At 44.4% G+C, this 17412-nt stretch overlaps 1 protein-coding gene across 9 annotated transcripts in view; it reads left to right on the forward strand.

The window, feature by feature from the left end:
- Nucleotides 1-17412, forward strand: part of Tenm2 (teneurin transmembrane protein 2) — a 621032-nt gene that overhangs the window by 231875 nt on the left and 371745 nt on the right. Inside the window, exon 1 of one of the 9 annotated variants that reach the window (XM_047555829.1) lies at nucleotides 2773-2994. The exons of 5 other annotated variants lie outside the window; for them this stretch is intronic. Coding sequence is in view for 1 of the 4 variants with exons in the window: in XM_047555827.1 (XP_047411783.1) it covers nucleotides 4397-4412 (16 nt within the window). In the remaining 3 variants the exon portion in view is untranslated. Of the gene's footprint in view, nucleotides 1-2772; nucleotides 3028-3690; nucleotides 3784-4342; nucleotides 4413-17412 lie in introns of those variants that run through there. 3 more of the 9 variants (XM_047555828.1, XM_047555831.1, XM_047555827.1) reach the window with 3 other exon arrangements.

Here is a 17412-nt window from a genome sequence, read left to right on the forward strand (position 1 = left end):
AAGGGAATTGTGAGCTTAATGAAGCCAAATCATGGCTGGTATTAGAAAGTGATTAGCTGTGATCTGTGCAGTAAATAAAGCAGGACCGTGTTACAACTTGATTTGGCTGATGCGTTTCTGAAGGACTCGTAATTCATGTTTCAACTGGAGAAATAGCTTCAGTGAATGATGCAACAGACCGTATTTTTGTTCAAGTGGCTCAACAAGAAGCAAAAGATGGAGTTGCTTTAAGTGCGAAAAGGATCTTAATAATGTTCGTGCAGTTCAACTACTCATAGGCAGCTAACTTGCAGCTATTTCCTAGCAGGGGAAATGTTGTAGAATCTGCTTCATTTGAAGATTTATGTTTCCATAGACTTTGTTTATATAAGAAAGAAGTGTGGTTAGTACTTCAAACAACTGCTTGTTTCAAGCCCTCTTGTGTTGGTTTGTTCAGAAAAGATGGCGAGTATCTATTAAGTATGGTATTAGAAAAGACATAGGTGAAAAAAACCACCTCTACTCTCCAAAAATATTAATAGTTTATATGTATATTGTCATCCAATGAAAATGCAACCCTTATAAAATTGAAGAGTTTGAGGTGTTGCTTTGCATTTTCAAAAGATTTAGAAACAACCATGAAAATCCTTAAATGTGTGTCCGGGTATGTGGCACAAAAGTAGAGCACTTCCCTAGCATGCAGCAGGCCCTGGGTTCAATCCCTTGCACTACATAAATAAATAAATACACATTCATACATACATACATCCATAAAAGGTCTAGTATAAACTATAGAACTCCGTTTATGGAGAACCTTAAAAAACAAAATTTAAAGTGACCACTTTTGAAAAAAGATATGTTTGGCAAAAAATTAGTACTGGTGTGTAAGCACAGGATTCAAGTAGAGACATTGAACTGAGACAAAACTGATTTTTTGGACAGTGAGATGAAAATCTGACTGGGAGTCCATTGGCTTTACCTTTAGCCTTACAGAAGGAGCTTTCAAAAGGAAGTCAGTCCTATAGGTTTCAGGTCAGCTGCACCGGGTGGCATAAAATTGAATGAGTCACTTCATCTGTGCAGCCACCCTGGTCCTTCTCCATGAAATGCCAGTTTTGCATTAGATAGGAGGTTCTCAGCCCCTGGCTCTTTGTAGTTTGAAGGAGGCAGATGCATAAACAAGGAGAAAGATTCTAGAGGATGGGGTTTCTGGTCACATTCCCCCCACCCCATCTCCAGGACAGCACCCCTGTTTGGAATCTCAAAATTCCAAATCTCAAAACCCCAAAATGATTTTAGTTTACACTTCAATAAGTAGAAAGGTATTCCAGCGATTTTGCAAACTTTGGAATCCCCTTTTAAAAGACATAATTGTGGATGAGTCTCCTCTTAACTCTCAGTTTCTGTGCTCTCTTCCGTGTTTATTGCCATCCCTATCCGTCTGAACAAGTCGACTGAAGGCCAAGGATGGCCGTATGTGCTTGGCCCGCAGATCGTCAGTAATGATCGGATAGTGGAGGAGCAGTTAGAGACGGGGCTCAGGTATGTGTGAACCTCAACAGTGTGAATCTTTTGCCACTTAATTGATAACATTTTGAAATTTCATAACAGCCAAGAGTGTTCACAGGTTCCAGCATAGAGCTAAATACTTTATTTCTCACAGAGTGCTCCAACTCATACTATCTCATGGCCTATAACTTCCACGCGAGGAAACTGAGGCTCAAGGAGGATGGAGAGCTTGTCCAAGGCCAGGGTGAGCCCAAGACAGGAAGACCATAACCTTCCCATACTGCAGCAGTTGAGGGCGTGGCAGTGTCCACAGAGGACCCTGGCCATGAATTCCCGCCTGAGGTCAACCTCTACATTAATTATGGCTGAGCTAGTAAAGGAATAGATAATGTTTGTGAGGAATCTTCCTGCCAAGGAAGAGCATCTCTTCTGGTCGCTCAGATTGCTTCTAAGTCATTTTGGAGAAAATTTACGACACAAGTTGGAATTTTTACTGGAGAAGGTAAGAAGAACTGTTTCATACTGAGCGCACAGTTGTACCCACCTGTGGCCAGGGCCCCATTAAGGGTCAGTAGACGGGACCTCCCATCAGAGCGTATTGTGGGGAGTCAATATGCCTACTTAACAGCATCCCTCGGAGGAATCTGCATCCTTCATTTTTCCACTCCTCTGCTCTTTGGTGCCTGGGTGGTGTTGTAGCATGTGGTGGGGTGTCATGTGTGTGCTTTCCTCGGCCATGCCGTCTTGGGTCTGCTGATGACCGAGGGGAGTCTTGCCTCTCCCTGCACTGAGCACGTTCCCCAATGTTCTGCTAATGCATTCCTGAGAGAGTGGGCCTACCCGCTCTGGGCTCGGGTCCACTGACCTACACTGTGTCCTCCATCCATTACTTCCATTTTAGCCAGCAACTTTCCACCCAAGCTTTGTGAGTTGGGGTGGACTAAGTCATTGGAAGTGACAGTCACTTAAAAAAAAAAAAAAAAAAAAACCTGGCAAAATTCAGGAGTGCACGATCAAGGGACGCCTTTGGAGAAGGCAAGTTGCTCGCGCCTCCTTACACTCTCAGATGAGACAGCCGACTCTTCCTGAGCTGACTCCTGGCTCAGGTGAACTGACTTAACTGTGAGGTCCTGCCAAAGTCTGTTTCACTAAGCGATGCCTGGGGCTTTCGCAAAGTGAAGTCACCTTTGCCTGCCAAGCAGGGGCTCTCCGGCTAGACACCGGGCAGAGTTCCTTGCCTTCTCACGACGCCTGCAAAGGAGGAAGTTCCTGTCACCGGCCTGCCTTCCCTGTGCCAGGGCAGAGTTCACTCTGCCTGTGGCTAATCTACCCAGCTCATTATGTATGGCTGAGCTAGAATAAGAGGGAAATGGTGGGCGAAACCTGGAGAATTGTTCATTTTACTGAAGAGGAGACTTGGGGACAGAATCATTGCTCTACTTGCTAAATCTCTGGTCTTCTGTCTAGTGCTGTGACTTCTATGGGGCACGGAGGAGCATTTGTGGGGTGAGTGCGATTGCTCTTCATCCAGCTCGGAAGGTTAGTGGTGTTGCCAAATATTCCTTGCTTCCCTTAACGGCCCATTCTAAATCAATCTTCCATGAATTCATCAAAATGTTTGCTGGAGTGCCTTAACTTTGCTGCTTCCATGCCAGTGGCCCTAACCCGGGAGGGCACTTATAAGGCATTTCCCCAACTGTCATCTGCACTTTCTTCCCTGTGTCCTCTGCTCCCTCCAGGGAAAGGGTCCTTGTCCCTGGGCTCATTCCGCATGGTGGCCATATTCCCCTGCCCTCTTGGCTCCTCACAGATGAGTTGGGACATGCCTCAAAGTGCTTTTGTTTTCTCTGAAAGAGGTTGAATCGGGGAAGGTGGGGGAGAATATATGTGGGAACAGTTTAATTGTATCCATGAGGATTCTTAGTAATCAGGATGCCAGTGTGTGTTTTCCAGAGCCTAGAGCTGACATAAATAATGTAGCGTACCTCGCTTTGTGCAGGCTTGCTTAGGAATGCTGATGGAGAAAAAGCCAAACTGGGATCTGAAGCTCCCGGCTCCCGGCACAGCCTTTAAAATCCTTTTATTGAGTAGTACTTTTGAAACTGCAGCCAGGACCTTGGCAAGCCGTCTAAAGAGGCCATGCAGGAGTAACTCTGGAGGAGCAGCCTCCCTTGGTTTTTGGAGAGTGAAAATCTGGTGTAGCTTAGATGGCTCCAGCTAAGGATTGGTTGATTGCATTTGGGGTTCCTACTCCCTGAAGGAATAGGACAGCTCTGTCAAGGTCCCGAAAGCCCGGTAAGTGTGCAGCTGTTGAGAACAAGGTACAACTGGCCCCTCAAATATAGTTAAAAGCGCCTTGCCAGCCTTTTGGAGCCTCTTGCCTTTATGGGAAGAGCCAAATGAGCTTTGCGGGACAGCTAACCCCAAATGAAGTCCTGTAGCCTGAGCTCATTTCAAGGTAAAGTGTGCGCTGGGGAGGCTAAGAGGGACCACAAACGCCACAGTTCATTTGCAGGAAGGAAATAAATGTGCGTACGTGGGATCCGTACAGGAGGTGTGCCAAGCCAGGTATCCAATTGAAGCGCCTTCCCAATTTTGATTTAAGGTGTAAGATAAACCTAGTCCTGGCCACAGATGATAGATGCAAAGGCTCCGGTGGGGAGAGCGAGGATGGAATAGAAAGGATGTTGGGGGTCCTTCTCGGTGGCTGATGATGTTAAGGCACAAGTTCTGGGCATTTTGTAAAAAGAGACAGCCATTCTTTTGCTTATGCTCTGGTGGTTTAAAAAAGGACCTCAGGGAACATCTGTTTTGTTTTGTTTTGTTTTCCTTTTGATTAAGGCATTTGGGGTCTAGAAAAGAAGATTAAAGCAGGATCCGTTTAATTTATTTAGTTTGCCTCACAGACATGAAGCTTCAGAATGGTAAGTGTCGATTATATTCCTACCAGTTCGGGAAATTGTTGGGAAAAGGGTCCTCGCCAGGCAAGGATCTGTTACCAAATTCAGGTTGTGACAGTTTCTGGCCAGTGAGAGAAGGCCTTGTGTCAACACAGGGAGACACAGAGGTCAGCTTGGGTTGGACAGGAGGGATGGGAGTGACTCGCCCCTGTTGGGATGGTTCTCTGTCGGCTGTGGCTGGTTTCCCAATTATGGAACTTCACCTGGAAACCAGAGATCAAACTTTTCACGTGAAAAGTTTCTGGCACTGGGACAGGCATGTTTATTTCCTTTTAGTTTGCTACGTAGTTGTCGTTTTTTTATTTTTCTCTCCAGTTAAAAAAATACCATCAAAATTATATGCTGTAAGATGGTGCTTGGAAATGTCTTTGTGGTAGGAGCCCGTGAATGTGTTACTGCAGAGCACATGGACGATGTCATTGAGTTGGTGGGGAAGAAGCCTTGTTGTATCTGGGTTCCATCTCATCCTCTGTCGGCTGCTTTTAAATGGTTCCGCCATAACTTCTGTTCTATCATCCCGAGAGCCCACACACCCCTCTCTGCAGGTGCCAAAGCTTGTCCAGATCAGACTTGTGCTTTCCTCTTGTTTTGTCTTTACTCCAGCTTCTGTCTCCCTATAAAAGGACTTATTTTAGTTGGAGGGATTTTAGTTGGAGCAGGTGAGTTTTCGTCTTTAGTCTGAGGCTCTGTTTGAACAGCAAGGTTTCTGCTCTTTGAGTAACAGCATGCCCATCTGCGAAATGGGCTTGAGATTCGATTTAAAAAAAGGAACAATTCTGCTCTTCAGAAACCTCTCAGTGGCAGTTGTGAATACTTGAAGTGGGGAGAAAAATAGAAAATAGCCAAGGGGCTACCTGCAAGCTCTTCTCTGAAGGACTGAGTTAAGAAACGTTTTAAGCATCCCAAAACCATGTTGCTTGTAAGTTTTTATTTCTAATTGCATTGGAAGAAAGCACCTTTTAACAATACAATACTCGTAATAAACAAAACTCCATTTATATAACCTAAAAAGTGACCTGAAGGAATGCAAGGAATTGATAGAAGGCTGTGCTTCTCGGGTCCAAAGTCACAGCTTCATGTTTAATTTAACAAAACATTAAACATTTCATGTTTAATTTAATGAAACATTAGAGCACTAGGATTTGTCACCTTCATGACAGAATGTCAGAACTGTGGGATAGTTTCAGAATTTATGTTCTTTCTCCAGAATTCACATGTGACAATGGAAATGTCTCACAGCTTAAAGATCTGTACTTTTTTCGAGGAATCTTTTCCCCCCTCTGATAAAAGAAGGAGAAGTAGAAAAGCCAGTAAAACAAGAAAACCACCACCACATTAGGCATGCACTACTAGTCTAGCTAATTTTAGGGGGCTATTAGCAGGCATTTAGGCAAATCTATTAACATTTAGCATCAGCTCAAATGCAATTGCATTTCTGCTTTTTTGCTTCTGACAAAATAAGAACAAGGCTCTTCTGGATGAGAAAAGAAAGAATATTGGAACCATTTGTTAGGTGGTAAACTTTTCACTAAACCCACTTGGACGTTACAATGAACTCTTGCAAAAGGTGGGGGAGATCTTTGGGAAAATAATGAATGAATGCATGAGTTTGATGAAGCTTATTTCCAACGTGAGAGAGGCAACCCTGGGGACTGCAGGGCTTACCAGAGTCTGTTCTTAGTCTAGAAAACATGGTTGGAGGTTGGCGGTGCCTCTTTGCCTTCGGTTGTGATGGAAAATTTGCCTTTTTGGTATTTCAAGGTGCTGAGAGAGATGCTGTACCTCTCTGTCCATGTTTTGAAGGTTGGTGGGGTTCTGTTTTCATCTGAATGCTCAAAATGTTTAGCTCCTTTGGGTAGAAAATGAAAATGTATGTTTGAGCCATACAAGTAATTATCAGTTTGGAAACCATGCATGCATGTGTGCATAGATGTATTTACATACACATATCTGCTCGCACATGCACATGGTATATAGGCACACAAACAGCCCCCCACACATTCCGCCTCCATTCATTTGAACTGTCTCCTGTGCCGTTTCTGGAATGTTGTACATAACACAGTGTGGTACTTTGTTTTGTGGTGACAGAAATGTGATACCTCCCCGTGTTCTTATACTCTCAGCCCAAGCATGCAGCTTCCCTCTGCACCTTGAAGTGGCTGAGACCAGATGCTTCAGAGAGAGATGTCATATTCATTCAATTCAGAGGAGCATATGGCAAGAGAAAAATCATTATGACAGTTACTGACCCGAAGAGCAAGTCGCTTTTTTAACCCTTAAAAAATTTGTTTTAACGTCATTCTGTTAAGCTGAAGATGCGTTCTTCAGACGAATAATTTTTTAATTCGTCTGTAAGTTGCATTATGCACAAGGGATGCATAAGTGTGGCCTGGGCTCCTAGGGAGCACTGTCTGTCATAGTGGCTTCCCCACTCCGCAGCATGCAGGATCCATGCCTGCTGCTCTTTGGGCTACAGGCAGACGCATTGTCTCTGCCTCTGGGTGCCAGCACTGAGATCCAGCGTGGTGCTATCCAGCTCACCTTGGACACACTCAGCCAAGGACCCAGCAGAACTCACCCCGTGTGCTGACCCAGCTGACTTCTGTGCTGCCTGCTGCCCTTGTGACCCCTGGTGGCCCCCCCATCCTCAGTATAAATAAATCCCTGCAGGTGGCAGAGGCTGATGAGAAGTCCTCTTCACTTCCAAAAGCTCTTTCCAACGTACTATGTGCCTTGCCTTCTGAAGAGATCTGGAAGGGAAAGGATGGGAGACATGGCCCCTGCCCTGAAGTCACTCCTACCCTGACAATGCAACAAAGTGTGGTCTCCAGTGCCACGAGGGCCGTAAAAGCAGATGCCATGGCTGCAGTTACCCTGAGGGCAGGCAGGTTGTCCTCGGATAAGTCATGACAGGTTTCACAGAGGTCATTGGTGGAGATGTGTGTGTGGAAGTTTCCACTGGGAGACGTGCAGCAGGACTGTCCAAGCCCAGAACATGGCGGACACTAAGCAGATCAGTGAGGCTGGGCACCCGCCAGGCCAAGGATTGTGCTAGGAAGGTGAGCAGAGTCTGGGGTGAGTGGTTTTCCCTACCACAGAGTCCAGGTCCTTGCTCATCGACCACCATCTCAGAAACCTAAAGCAGCTGGCGGTCATCAGCAGTGGGCAGAGCCAGGCTGGGCAGAGCTAAAGCGGGGCAGTGGGGTTTTGGTGAACGCTCCCAGGCGCTACTGTTTCCACGACTAATTGAACATGTGCACTGTTTAAACGGGCCGGCTCCCACTAATGGTTTGTGAACATCCCAGCTGGAGCCTATGGGCTGTAGGTCTGCAACCTCCACAACTATAGGATGCCGACGAGGGGACTTCATCCTGTCCCCGACTTATTTCAAATCAGAAAAGATTTTAGAGGAGAGCTTTGAAAAGACAACACCGTGTGTTCGCATGCAAATTTTCTAGCATCCCTGCTAGGAAATCTGGTTGGGAGGGGAGCAGATTCAAATGTTCCTGTTTCAGTCTGATTATCTGTGCATGTGAGGGTGGGTGCATTCGATTGCTTCGCACAGCCAACACTTCTGGAAGTGGAATCAGAGATTGAGCGTGTCAAAAGTAGTGAGTGTCCTTTCTTGTAACCCGTGTGGCATATGGAGGGTGGTGTCCTGATGCATTTGTTTTTGTTTTGTTTTTTTACTTTTCTCACCAGCAGTTAAGCTTTTTGTCATGTGGTGATTACAAAGCTGTGGCACTTCAGTGAGAAGGTTCTCACAGGTTCCATGCACATCTTATGGGAAGACACGATGCAGGAGCCATAGCCTTTAATCTTGACCTCTTGCACCTTGACTCATTGGCCACCGTTAGAGCCTCGGCTGGCACCAGGCAGGGCAGACTGTCAGCAGCCTCCCAGGAGAGAGTGGCCAGAGGATCCCTCCCTTATCCCACAGGCTCTGCACTGGGGAGTTGTCAGGTCAGGCTCCCTTGGGAGGGAAGGATCAGGCCAGCTGGGGACGCTGGGGCTGGGTCCTGGCTGCCTTGCTGGCGTGAGTAAGAGGGCTGGGATTTTGCATGTGTTGAAGGGAATGAGCTCTCAGTGGCCTATTTTATCTTTCTGAAGAGTGAACAGTAACACTCCTAAAGTCTATGAATAACGTTAAAGGTAATTAAAAAAAACAGTACCACCTGTGGCCAAGGTGTCAGCTCAGCCCGGTGCCGCTCATCAGCCAGGCTTCAAGTATGTCTCCACGCTCACGAGTACTGCTCAGTGCTTTGTCCCTTCTCTTCCAACCCATGCTGATCTGGTCGTGGAACTCAGTCCCTTTGCTCTCACAGAAATCACACGGACAGACCACCCAGCAGATGCACAGTCACCCACCAGCCCAGACCAGGAGCCAGGAGCCTTCACTGAAGGCTTGGGGAAGAGGAAGGGTTTCCCTTGCCAGGTATCGGAGAGCATTTGGACCCCTCCTTAACAATCCCTGGTCAGTTCTGTTCACCTGGGGCTCCGCCTCCTTGTATCTCCATCAACGGGCCAGAAATCCAAGTGTATCCCGTGGAGTGCACTCTGCCTCTGTCCCAAAGCTGCCTTGTGAGTACACTTGGACTGTCTGGTTCCAAGGCTCTGCAGGAGGAAGACTACAGTATGAAGATTCATTTTCCTATAGGTGGGAATAAAACCGTTTCTCATCACTAACCTTCAAGCCAGCAAGAAAGGGAAAAATTGTTATATTTTTGTTTTAAATAATAGTAATTTTTGACACACAGGGCTTTATTACATATTTCATGATGCCTTTCAATATCCTTCCCATGTTGACAATTGATTGATTGATTGATTGATTGAGAGATTGATTGTGGAGGCAGTGTGGCCAAAAATTAAGAGCACAGGCTCTGGAACTCTGCCACCTCCTAGCTATGTGACTCTGAGCAAGCAGCTTACATTCTCTGAGCTTTGGGTAAATGAGGGATAACCATGGCCCTCCTGATAGGCCTGTTACGTAGTTAAATGAGATGATGCATGTAAAGGTGCTTATCTCAGAACCCAAATGGTGAAATTGTTGTTTCCTCTCTCTATAATCAGCATTCATTTTGTTCCCAATTTTATAAGATACCCACCCCCCATCTTCAAAATAGTTTAAGCTTAAATTGATAGAGTGCTGGGATTCTGGAACAGGCCAGATCACATCTTACCCACTAGGTAGGTGGGTAAGATGACTCCATATCCATCCTGCATCTTGAGGGTAGAGCCCAGGCAAGTCCCTGGTCTTGCACTGAGCAGGCTTCTGGTTGAGTTTGTTTCCTGCAATGACCTTGCCTCCTGCCACTATTCGACCCAGATGGCTAACGAACCTGAGGTGGTGGAGGACAACTGGCATTACCAGAACTTTCTTGCAAGCAGCGTTTTCTAGAAACACGAACACTCTGATCTTCAGTGGAACAGGATCCCATTATTAGGATCTTGGTTTGAGCCCTTAGAGGGAGGGGCTGGTGGGGGGGCGAGCAACTGTTATTGCAACTCGATTTTAATCAACAGTTTCACTAACAATATTGAATTAAAAAGTTACTAGCTACTAGTTAGAGCATGGCTTAGCTCATACACGGGCAAATCAGTCATTCTGTGGTGATTAACATCTATTCAGAACAGAGAATGTATTATGGGTACTAAATTATCATAGGAATTAATGCAGTCTTTTTAAAGGGCTTAAAATATGTTAATAAATACAGTATTCCAGCACCTGCAGCTCAAGGAACCAAAGTCATTAAAGATGGATATAATTATATTTATTATTGCAGGGATCTAGGTGGGGGGGAAAACGGTTTAACGAGCATGAATGAAACAGGGGTTCTTTATTTAAAACTTCTTACCTAAGGAAACTGCACCCTTTGAGGAGTTACTTCATAGAATCATTGAATGAAAGAACTATACAAAAAAAAAAAAAAATCAGTGATGCTATTCCAACCTGTGGGCAGTGAACTTTGGGGTCCACTGAAGACATTGAAAAATACTTCACTTGCTTCCCATTGAACATGGGGACCACCTCCTCCCCTGCTCTGCCTGGGAGATGGCTTGGATGGCCACCCCTTCACTAACTGCACAGTCCACCACATTCCCCTCAAGCTCCACCCACGAGCCATGCCCTACCTGCCATTTCTTAAGCCTACCGACCTCTTTCCCACCTCAGGACCTTAACCCCTACCTTTGTATCCGTGTGGCCTACACGGAAACTACCTCATGTTACAATAAGGAAAATGAGTCAGAGGGTTGAAAGGGCTTGACCTTGGTCCTACCAACCTGAAGTTCTCCTTACTGCAAAGTTCTGCTGCCTCTTTGCAGGGTCAGCTACTGCCATCCATCAGACTTTGACTTAGAGACTGTCCCTGACCTCTTTAACTAAAATCAGTGTCCCCACCCTCATTTTTTTCAAGATATAGCTCCTCTGAGCAGGACTTAAAATGATCATGTGTATGTGTATTTTTAGTTACCATTTCCCTCTGGCATGCTACCAGCATGCCCGTGAAGACAGCAACGGATTTGCTTTGTCACTTTGTGTCCCCAGCCCTATTAATGTAACTGACACTTAATAAATACTGAGTAAATATTTGTTTAATGGGTCCTTGAACTCATATGTTCTCCATTTGCTGTCTGTAGCCAGAATGAATTATATTTTTAATCTATAGATAGATGAAAAATATCATATATATTTTGTTCAAATTATCTGATGAATAAAATATAATTTTATTAGGAAGGGTAACCCTCTTTTGTGATCAAATATTTTCTTAGCTAATGGATATAAAAATGACTAGTATGACCATTTCCATATTAAATCAGAGCCTTTTTGCATCAGGGTTGGGGACTGACGGTTGAGGATACTTCCTGTTTGGACAATAAGGAGTCAGAGAACCTGAGCGGGAAGCCTCTTGCTCCAGGCATGAGCTGGTAGGGACCGAGCGGTGGCAGCATCTAGGTTGTTTCTGCCCATCTGCCTGTTTGCAAGTCGCGTCCCCCAAGCCCACTGGAACAGGAGTACTTCCAGACCCATTCTGGCTGCTTCGGCGGGGACGTTGTGCTTGGCAGGTCAGGAGCAGGAGACTGAAGTTCTCTTATTTTCCTAAATCTTGGGGGTGTTCGAGGTGAAAATTAACTGTCTGCCTCTCCTCATGGTGGAGTGCACTTGAAGTGCTATTTCCTGTTATGAGGTAGAAGAAGACAATAAGCAAACACACATGGTGTGGAATTAAAAACAGTGGCCCCAGAGAGGCACATCATACTTACAGTGAGACACCAGTCTTGGAGAAACTGCTCATTGTCCTGATTTGCCAGCTTGTCAAGAGCACAGCCGGGGTCCCCAAATCCCCAGCACCATGATTCTTTACCATATAGGAGCCATGGGCCACATGGAGAATCTGATTAAGATTTGGGGCATCATGCCTAGAGAACAAGAGTATGTACCAAAACAAAATGATTCTCATGTCAGGGAGCTTATGGACACTCTTTTGTTTATTTCATATATCCCTAGAGGTCCATGAATTCCAGTTTAAGAAGTCCTGGTAGTGCACAGCACATAGTAATATTACAGCTAATATTTATTGAACTCTTGCTATGTGTTAGAGCCCTAGCTAAGTTTTATGCCTTTTTTACTTTATTTTCGGTATAATTCTTCCTCTTTTGCAAATGAGAAAACCAAGTCTCAGAAAAGTGAAAGAAACCATAAAGTGTTAGTGACTAAAGGAGAACAGGCGGTCTGGTGCAGGAACCAGAGGAAGGCAGGCAGAGAAAGCCTCTACACCTTCCATTGCATTGGGCGCCATGATGAATCTCATGGTGGAAAGCAGACTAAAAGGATACCTTCAGTGTCAGGAAAGCTGCAATGGACGAATGACTTCATGCTCCAGGTCGCTTAGCTCCTGGGGAAGCAGTTGGTTTTTCTCAGGATATCTCCTCTTTCCAAGAATTTCCCTGTATTCCTACACGTTAGGGGAGGGGAACCTGGAGAAGGTAGTTGTGCTGAGCCGAGAGCAGGCCTCATAGTTCTCTTCAGCCCTATTCAGAATACTTCCAACGTAAGCATGTCTGTCATCTACTGGGCAGATGGGTCCTGTCTGAATGTGAAACCCTCTGAGGAAGATTCAGAACCAACACATTTGTCAACACATTTTATGAGAGGCTATTAACATGAGGTGTGTTCCATTATTTCTTTCATTCCTTAAGAGAATAAACTCTGAACTCATTAGAAGTTGCTTGAGAATGCTCCTTGGACCTTTCTTTTTCTTTCTTTTTTAAAGGAAGCAGAAGTCATTTTCACTTCTATGGGTTTTATTTATTAAGTTAGAACTATTAACTTCAATGGAGTTAAATACCTCTAAATGTTTCTTTTTGATCCAATGGGCTTTAAGTAATCACTTTATCTTGTTATTAATTTCCTAGGTACCTGCTTTGCTCTAATCCCCTGGCCGGGCACTTAGAATAGAGAAGTGAATTGGAGACGTCTCTCACCTCACAGAGGTTACAGTCTATAGAGGGCAGGACATGTAATGGATCAGTGTAAGAGATTGTGGCATGTCATAAAGTAGCCAGTACATACAGCAGGCAGACCTAAGAGAGCAAGGTTGACTAGGCTCGAAAGCTTATGTGTGGCCACAGGACAGACCTAGACAAGCATGGGAAGTCTACTTTTCATAGAACAGGGGCTCTCAGGCTTCAGTGACTTCAGAATTCCCCAGAGGTCTTAGTAAATCCAGATTGATGGGGCCCAAGCCCTGTTTCTGACTCTGTGTGAACAGGGTGGGTCCCACAATCTGCCCTGGGAAGACAGTGCTCTGGAGATGATGGTGTTGCTCTCCCAGGGACCACACTTTGAGACTCACTCTTCCAGCTTCCCATAGGAAGAGAACACAGAAAATACTTTGTCTTGCTCTCAACTTTCCCCCACTAAATGTTGAAATACCTCACGGCACCCTGTCTTCCACCTGCTGTATGCTGTGAGTTTCCTTTTGAACATACTACTTCTGTTCTATCCATGGAGAGCGTAACTCCACATTGCTCTGCAGGCTTCTTTTCCTTCTTTGAAGCACCTGACTCTGACCTCTGCTGGGTAGGAATGGAAGATTACATTTGGTCTTCCATGTCTATAAGTTCTGCATCCATGGATTCAATCAAATATCTTTTAAAAATCTTGTCTGTACTGAACCTATACAGACCTTCTTTTCTTGTCATTATTTCCTAAACAAAGAGTGGAACATCCATAGAGCATGTACAGTATTAGGCGTTTATAAGTCAGCTAGAGATACCTAAAGTACTTTGGAGGATATGCGTGGGTTATGTGCAAAATACTGTGTCATTTTATATAAGGGACTTGAGCATCACTTTGTCCATAGAATGTTCCAGAACCTATCCCCTGTAGAAGCTGGGGAATGGCTGTACTGAGAAAAATGGTATGCCCCTTATATGAACTAATGACTTGTATTAATTCTTATGGATGTGAATTTGTGGGTCTGTGGGTCTGAAACCAGCACTAGGGTCAGAGCTGTTCCTCCCGGTTTATCATGTCTCACAAAACACTGAACCTATGGGTGGACTATCGAATAAACAAAAAGCCACTGGCAGGTCCACTCATACACATCCTCAAGTCCTCTCAGACCTTATAGGACCCACCTTATACCCCTAGAGTGAAGAGCGAGTTGGGAGAGAAGGAGGTACCCAAAGAAGCCAAATCAGTGCCAAACAGTTAAATGCTGGTTTTGAACAACCTACAGCCTGTTCATAAACACAGTCACGTTTCCGGTCAAATGCAATGGAAAATAAAAACTCATGTCAGAAAACAATACCAAGTTCCTACATTAATGGTTCTTTCTCTTTCCCTTTATTCTTTTGGTCCATTTTACACAGAAAATAAGAACCTTGTGGACAGAAAGATCATCATTTGTCAATCCTTTCACGGCAATTTTCCCAACACTTCTTTCAGCCCTAAATGCTTTTAAGCATCTGTCAGTATCATATAATAGCCTTAATGGGGGGAAAACAACAATAACAACAAACTACTCACTGCATAAGAATGAGTGAGTGGCTTCTCCTTCCTGGACCAGTGGAAATGATTGTGCTGTCCATATGTGGATTTCCACATGCAGCTGTGCGGTTATTGTCTGCACTTAGACCTTAAGTTGTCTGTAATTTTTATGTGTGCAGGAATGGTGCCAATTGAGAGAGAGAATGGACCAAAAAAAAAAATATTTAGCATCTCTGAGATGAGACAAGTCAATAAACAGCTTGATTACTAATTCATTCAGGAACAAAAATAATGGCTTTCTAAACTGAAACGACCAAATCCAATAACTAACTGTTTGTCAGGGCAGTAATAATGGTATTTGTATCTCTTTTAATTGGCTTTAACCTTTCCCTTCATGTGTGCAGTATTAAAAAATTAAAGAGGAAAGTATTTAGAGGCATAGATTTACGGCACTGCGTGGATTACATGCTTTTAATGAGGTCAGGACAATAAACCATCCGAGTAGAACCTGCTGCCCAGTGATGAATTACTCCTTTTTCCTACAGTAGATAGACGAGAGCAAACCTCACGCATGCTCACAGGCTGGCAACTCAGGCAGGCCACGCAAAAGCTGCTCTGCTCCGCTCCTGTGCTCGCTCAGGGTGTTTCCAGTTATAAGGAGCATTAAGAAATATTCAAATACAAAGTTGCAATAGCCGATGTGGAAAAAAAAAAAAAAAGAAAGAAAGCTACAAAACAGAACACACAGTGTTCAGGTAGGGTCTTCATTCATGTATATCTGTGTCCGTACATGTGCAACGTGGGCAAGTGTGGGTGGACAGGTAGCTGTGAGGAAACGACACAAAAGAAGGTAAAGAAGAAAGGAAGAGGATGGGGAGAAATATAATTTGGAAGGATATATGCAATGGTGCTGAAGCCAGATTTACTGTCTTGGAAGGACCAATTGTGCAGTATAGCTTCCAAATTTCATCATATTCTTAACATAGACTTCAAGATGCTAAGAGTATTTACTCCACAGAAATCAACCAGTTCTACAAATCAGGCTTTCCTGGTGCCTCGATCAGCACATCATTGGTCCTACACACCAGTCTATCCGCAGTGGTCACATCCAGTCCCCCAGGAAAGGAGGACTGGATTCCCAAGTGGGTCAGGAATGGGAGACAGGATTTATTTCCTTTTGACTTTGCATGTGTCTCTATTACTTGAAATTATATTAAGTAAGTGTTAATTTTTATAATAAAAATAAGCATTGTATTTTGTTAAAAATCAGTCCACAAACATCATTTGAAAATTTTAAAATAGCAACAGAATTATTAACTATCACATTGTAAGTCAAGGGCATATCATTTGTGCAAGGAAGTAAATTCGAGACAAATGACAGAATCAAATGGTCACACAGGACTTAGGAGAGCCTGAATTGTGTCCTTGATCGTGAAAACATCCTCAATCAGACCCCATCCTTCACCTAATTCTAGGGGAGAAAGTAAGCCTGTCTCCTCGGGTTCATTGGTTGACACCAATCTTGTCACAGGCTTTGTCCAATCAGTGGCCTAGAGTTGAAACAGAATAAAAAATATTCCACTCCAGGTAGCGCAGCTTGGCTGCCTTGAAAAGGCACTATCCCCGTGGGCTAGCCCCTCTACCCCTGAGCAAAGGAATGTAACACTTTCTTTTTTCCACTTTGAAATGTGACATCCTTCAGGTAGCCTCAATAATGAGCAGAGTAAAGGTTTCCTGTTTCTCCTTCCTTTCCAAATCCTTCTCATTTATCTCAGCCTTTCTGTCTCCATGACAGCCACCAACCAATTCCAGGTTCTATCCTGCTTAGGACCTGTGTTAGTCAGCTTCCTCCTGCTTTGACAAAAGTTCTGAGATAAATCCACATAAGGGCTGAAAGATATATTTTGGCTCACAATTTCAGAGGCTTCAGTTTATGGTCACTTGGCCTCATGGCTCTGGTTTTGGTGAGCGTTATGGTTTGAATGTGAGGTGTCCCCCAAAAGCTCACGTGTGAGACAGTGCAAGAAGGTTCAGAGGAGAAATGATTGGGTTGTGAGAGTCTTAATCCAATCAGTGATTTAATCCCCTGATAGGGATTAAATGAGTGGTAACTAAAGTGACAGGGTGTGGCTGGAGGAGGGGGGAATCGGGATGTGGTTTGGGTATATATTTGTATCTGGTGAGTGAACTCTCTGCTTCCTGATCACCATGTGAGCTGCTTCCCTGTGCCACCCTCTTCCACCATGTTTTTCTTGTTTCACCTGGAGCCTTGAGGAATGGATCCAGCTGTCTATAGATTGAGATCTCTGAAACTGTGAGCCCTCAAATAAACTTTTCTTCCTCTACAATTGTTCTGCTCAGATCCTTCAGTCACAGCAGCAAAAACAGGTGACTAAAAGAATGAGGAAGAACATCACCAGGGAACTCGTGGTGGAGCAGAGCTGATCACACCATGGTGACCAAGAAGCAGAGAGAGAGAGACAACTAAGGGGCCGTGGTCAAGGCATAATTTTCAAGAACTTACCCCTGGCAACCTACTTCCTCCAACTAGGCCTCACTTCCTAAAGTAACACCACCTGCTGGGGCCAAGCTTTTGGGGGTCATTACAAATCCAAACTATAACAGGACCTAATTGCTCTCCTTTACTACAGACTCTTGCAAATCAAAGTCCCTTGCCTAGAAGTCCATACTTAACCTGTTACTGAAAACAGATGGTTGATTTTACAAACACTTAATCATTCATTCAACAGAGATTCCTGTATGCCAGGCACTAGGTTAGACATGGGGGCACAATGGTAAGCATGTCAGAGAGCTGACATTGCAGTAGGCAAGACAAGCATGGAGAGTTAAACCAACCAAAAAGGTCACAGACTGAGTAACATTTGACAAACACAAAATAAGGAGATGTGAAAAAATCATGGGTATTTTATATCTTCTACCACAGAGAGGCTGGGAGGGATGTTTCTGAGG

The sequence above is a fragment of the Sciurus carolinensis genome, chromosome 6, assembly GCF_902686445.1.
Source record: "Sciurus carolinensis chromosome 6, mSciCar1.2, whole genome shotgun sequence".
NCBI lineage: Eukaryota > Metazoa > Chordata > Mammalia > Rodentia > Sciuridae > Sciurus > Sciurus carolinensis.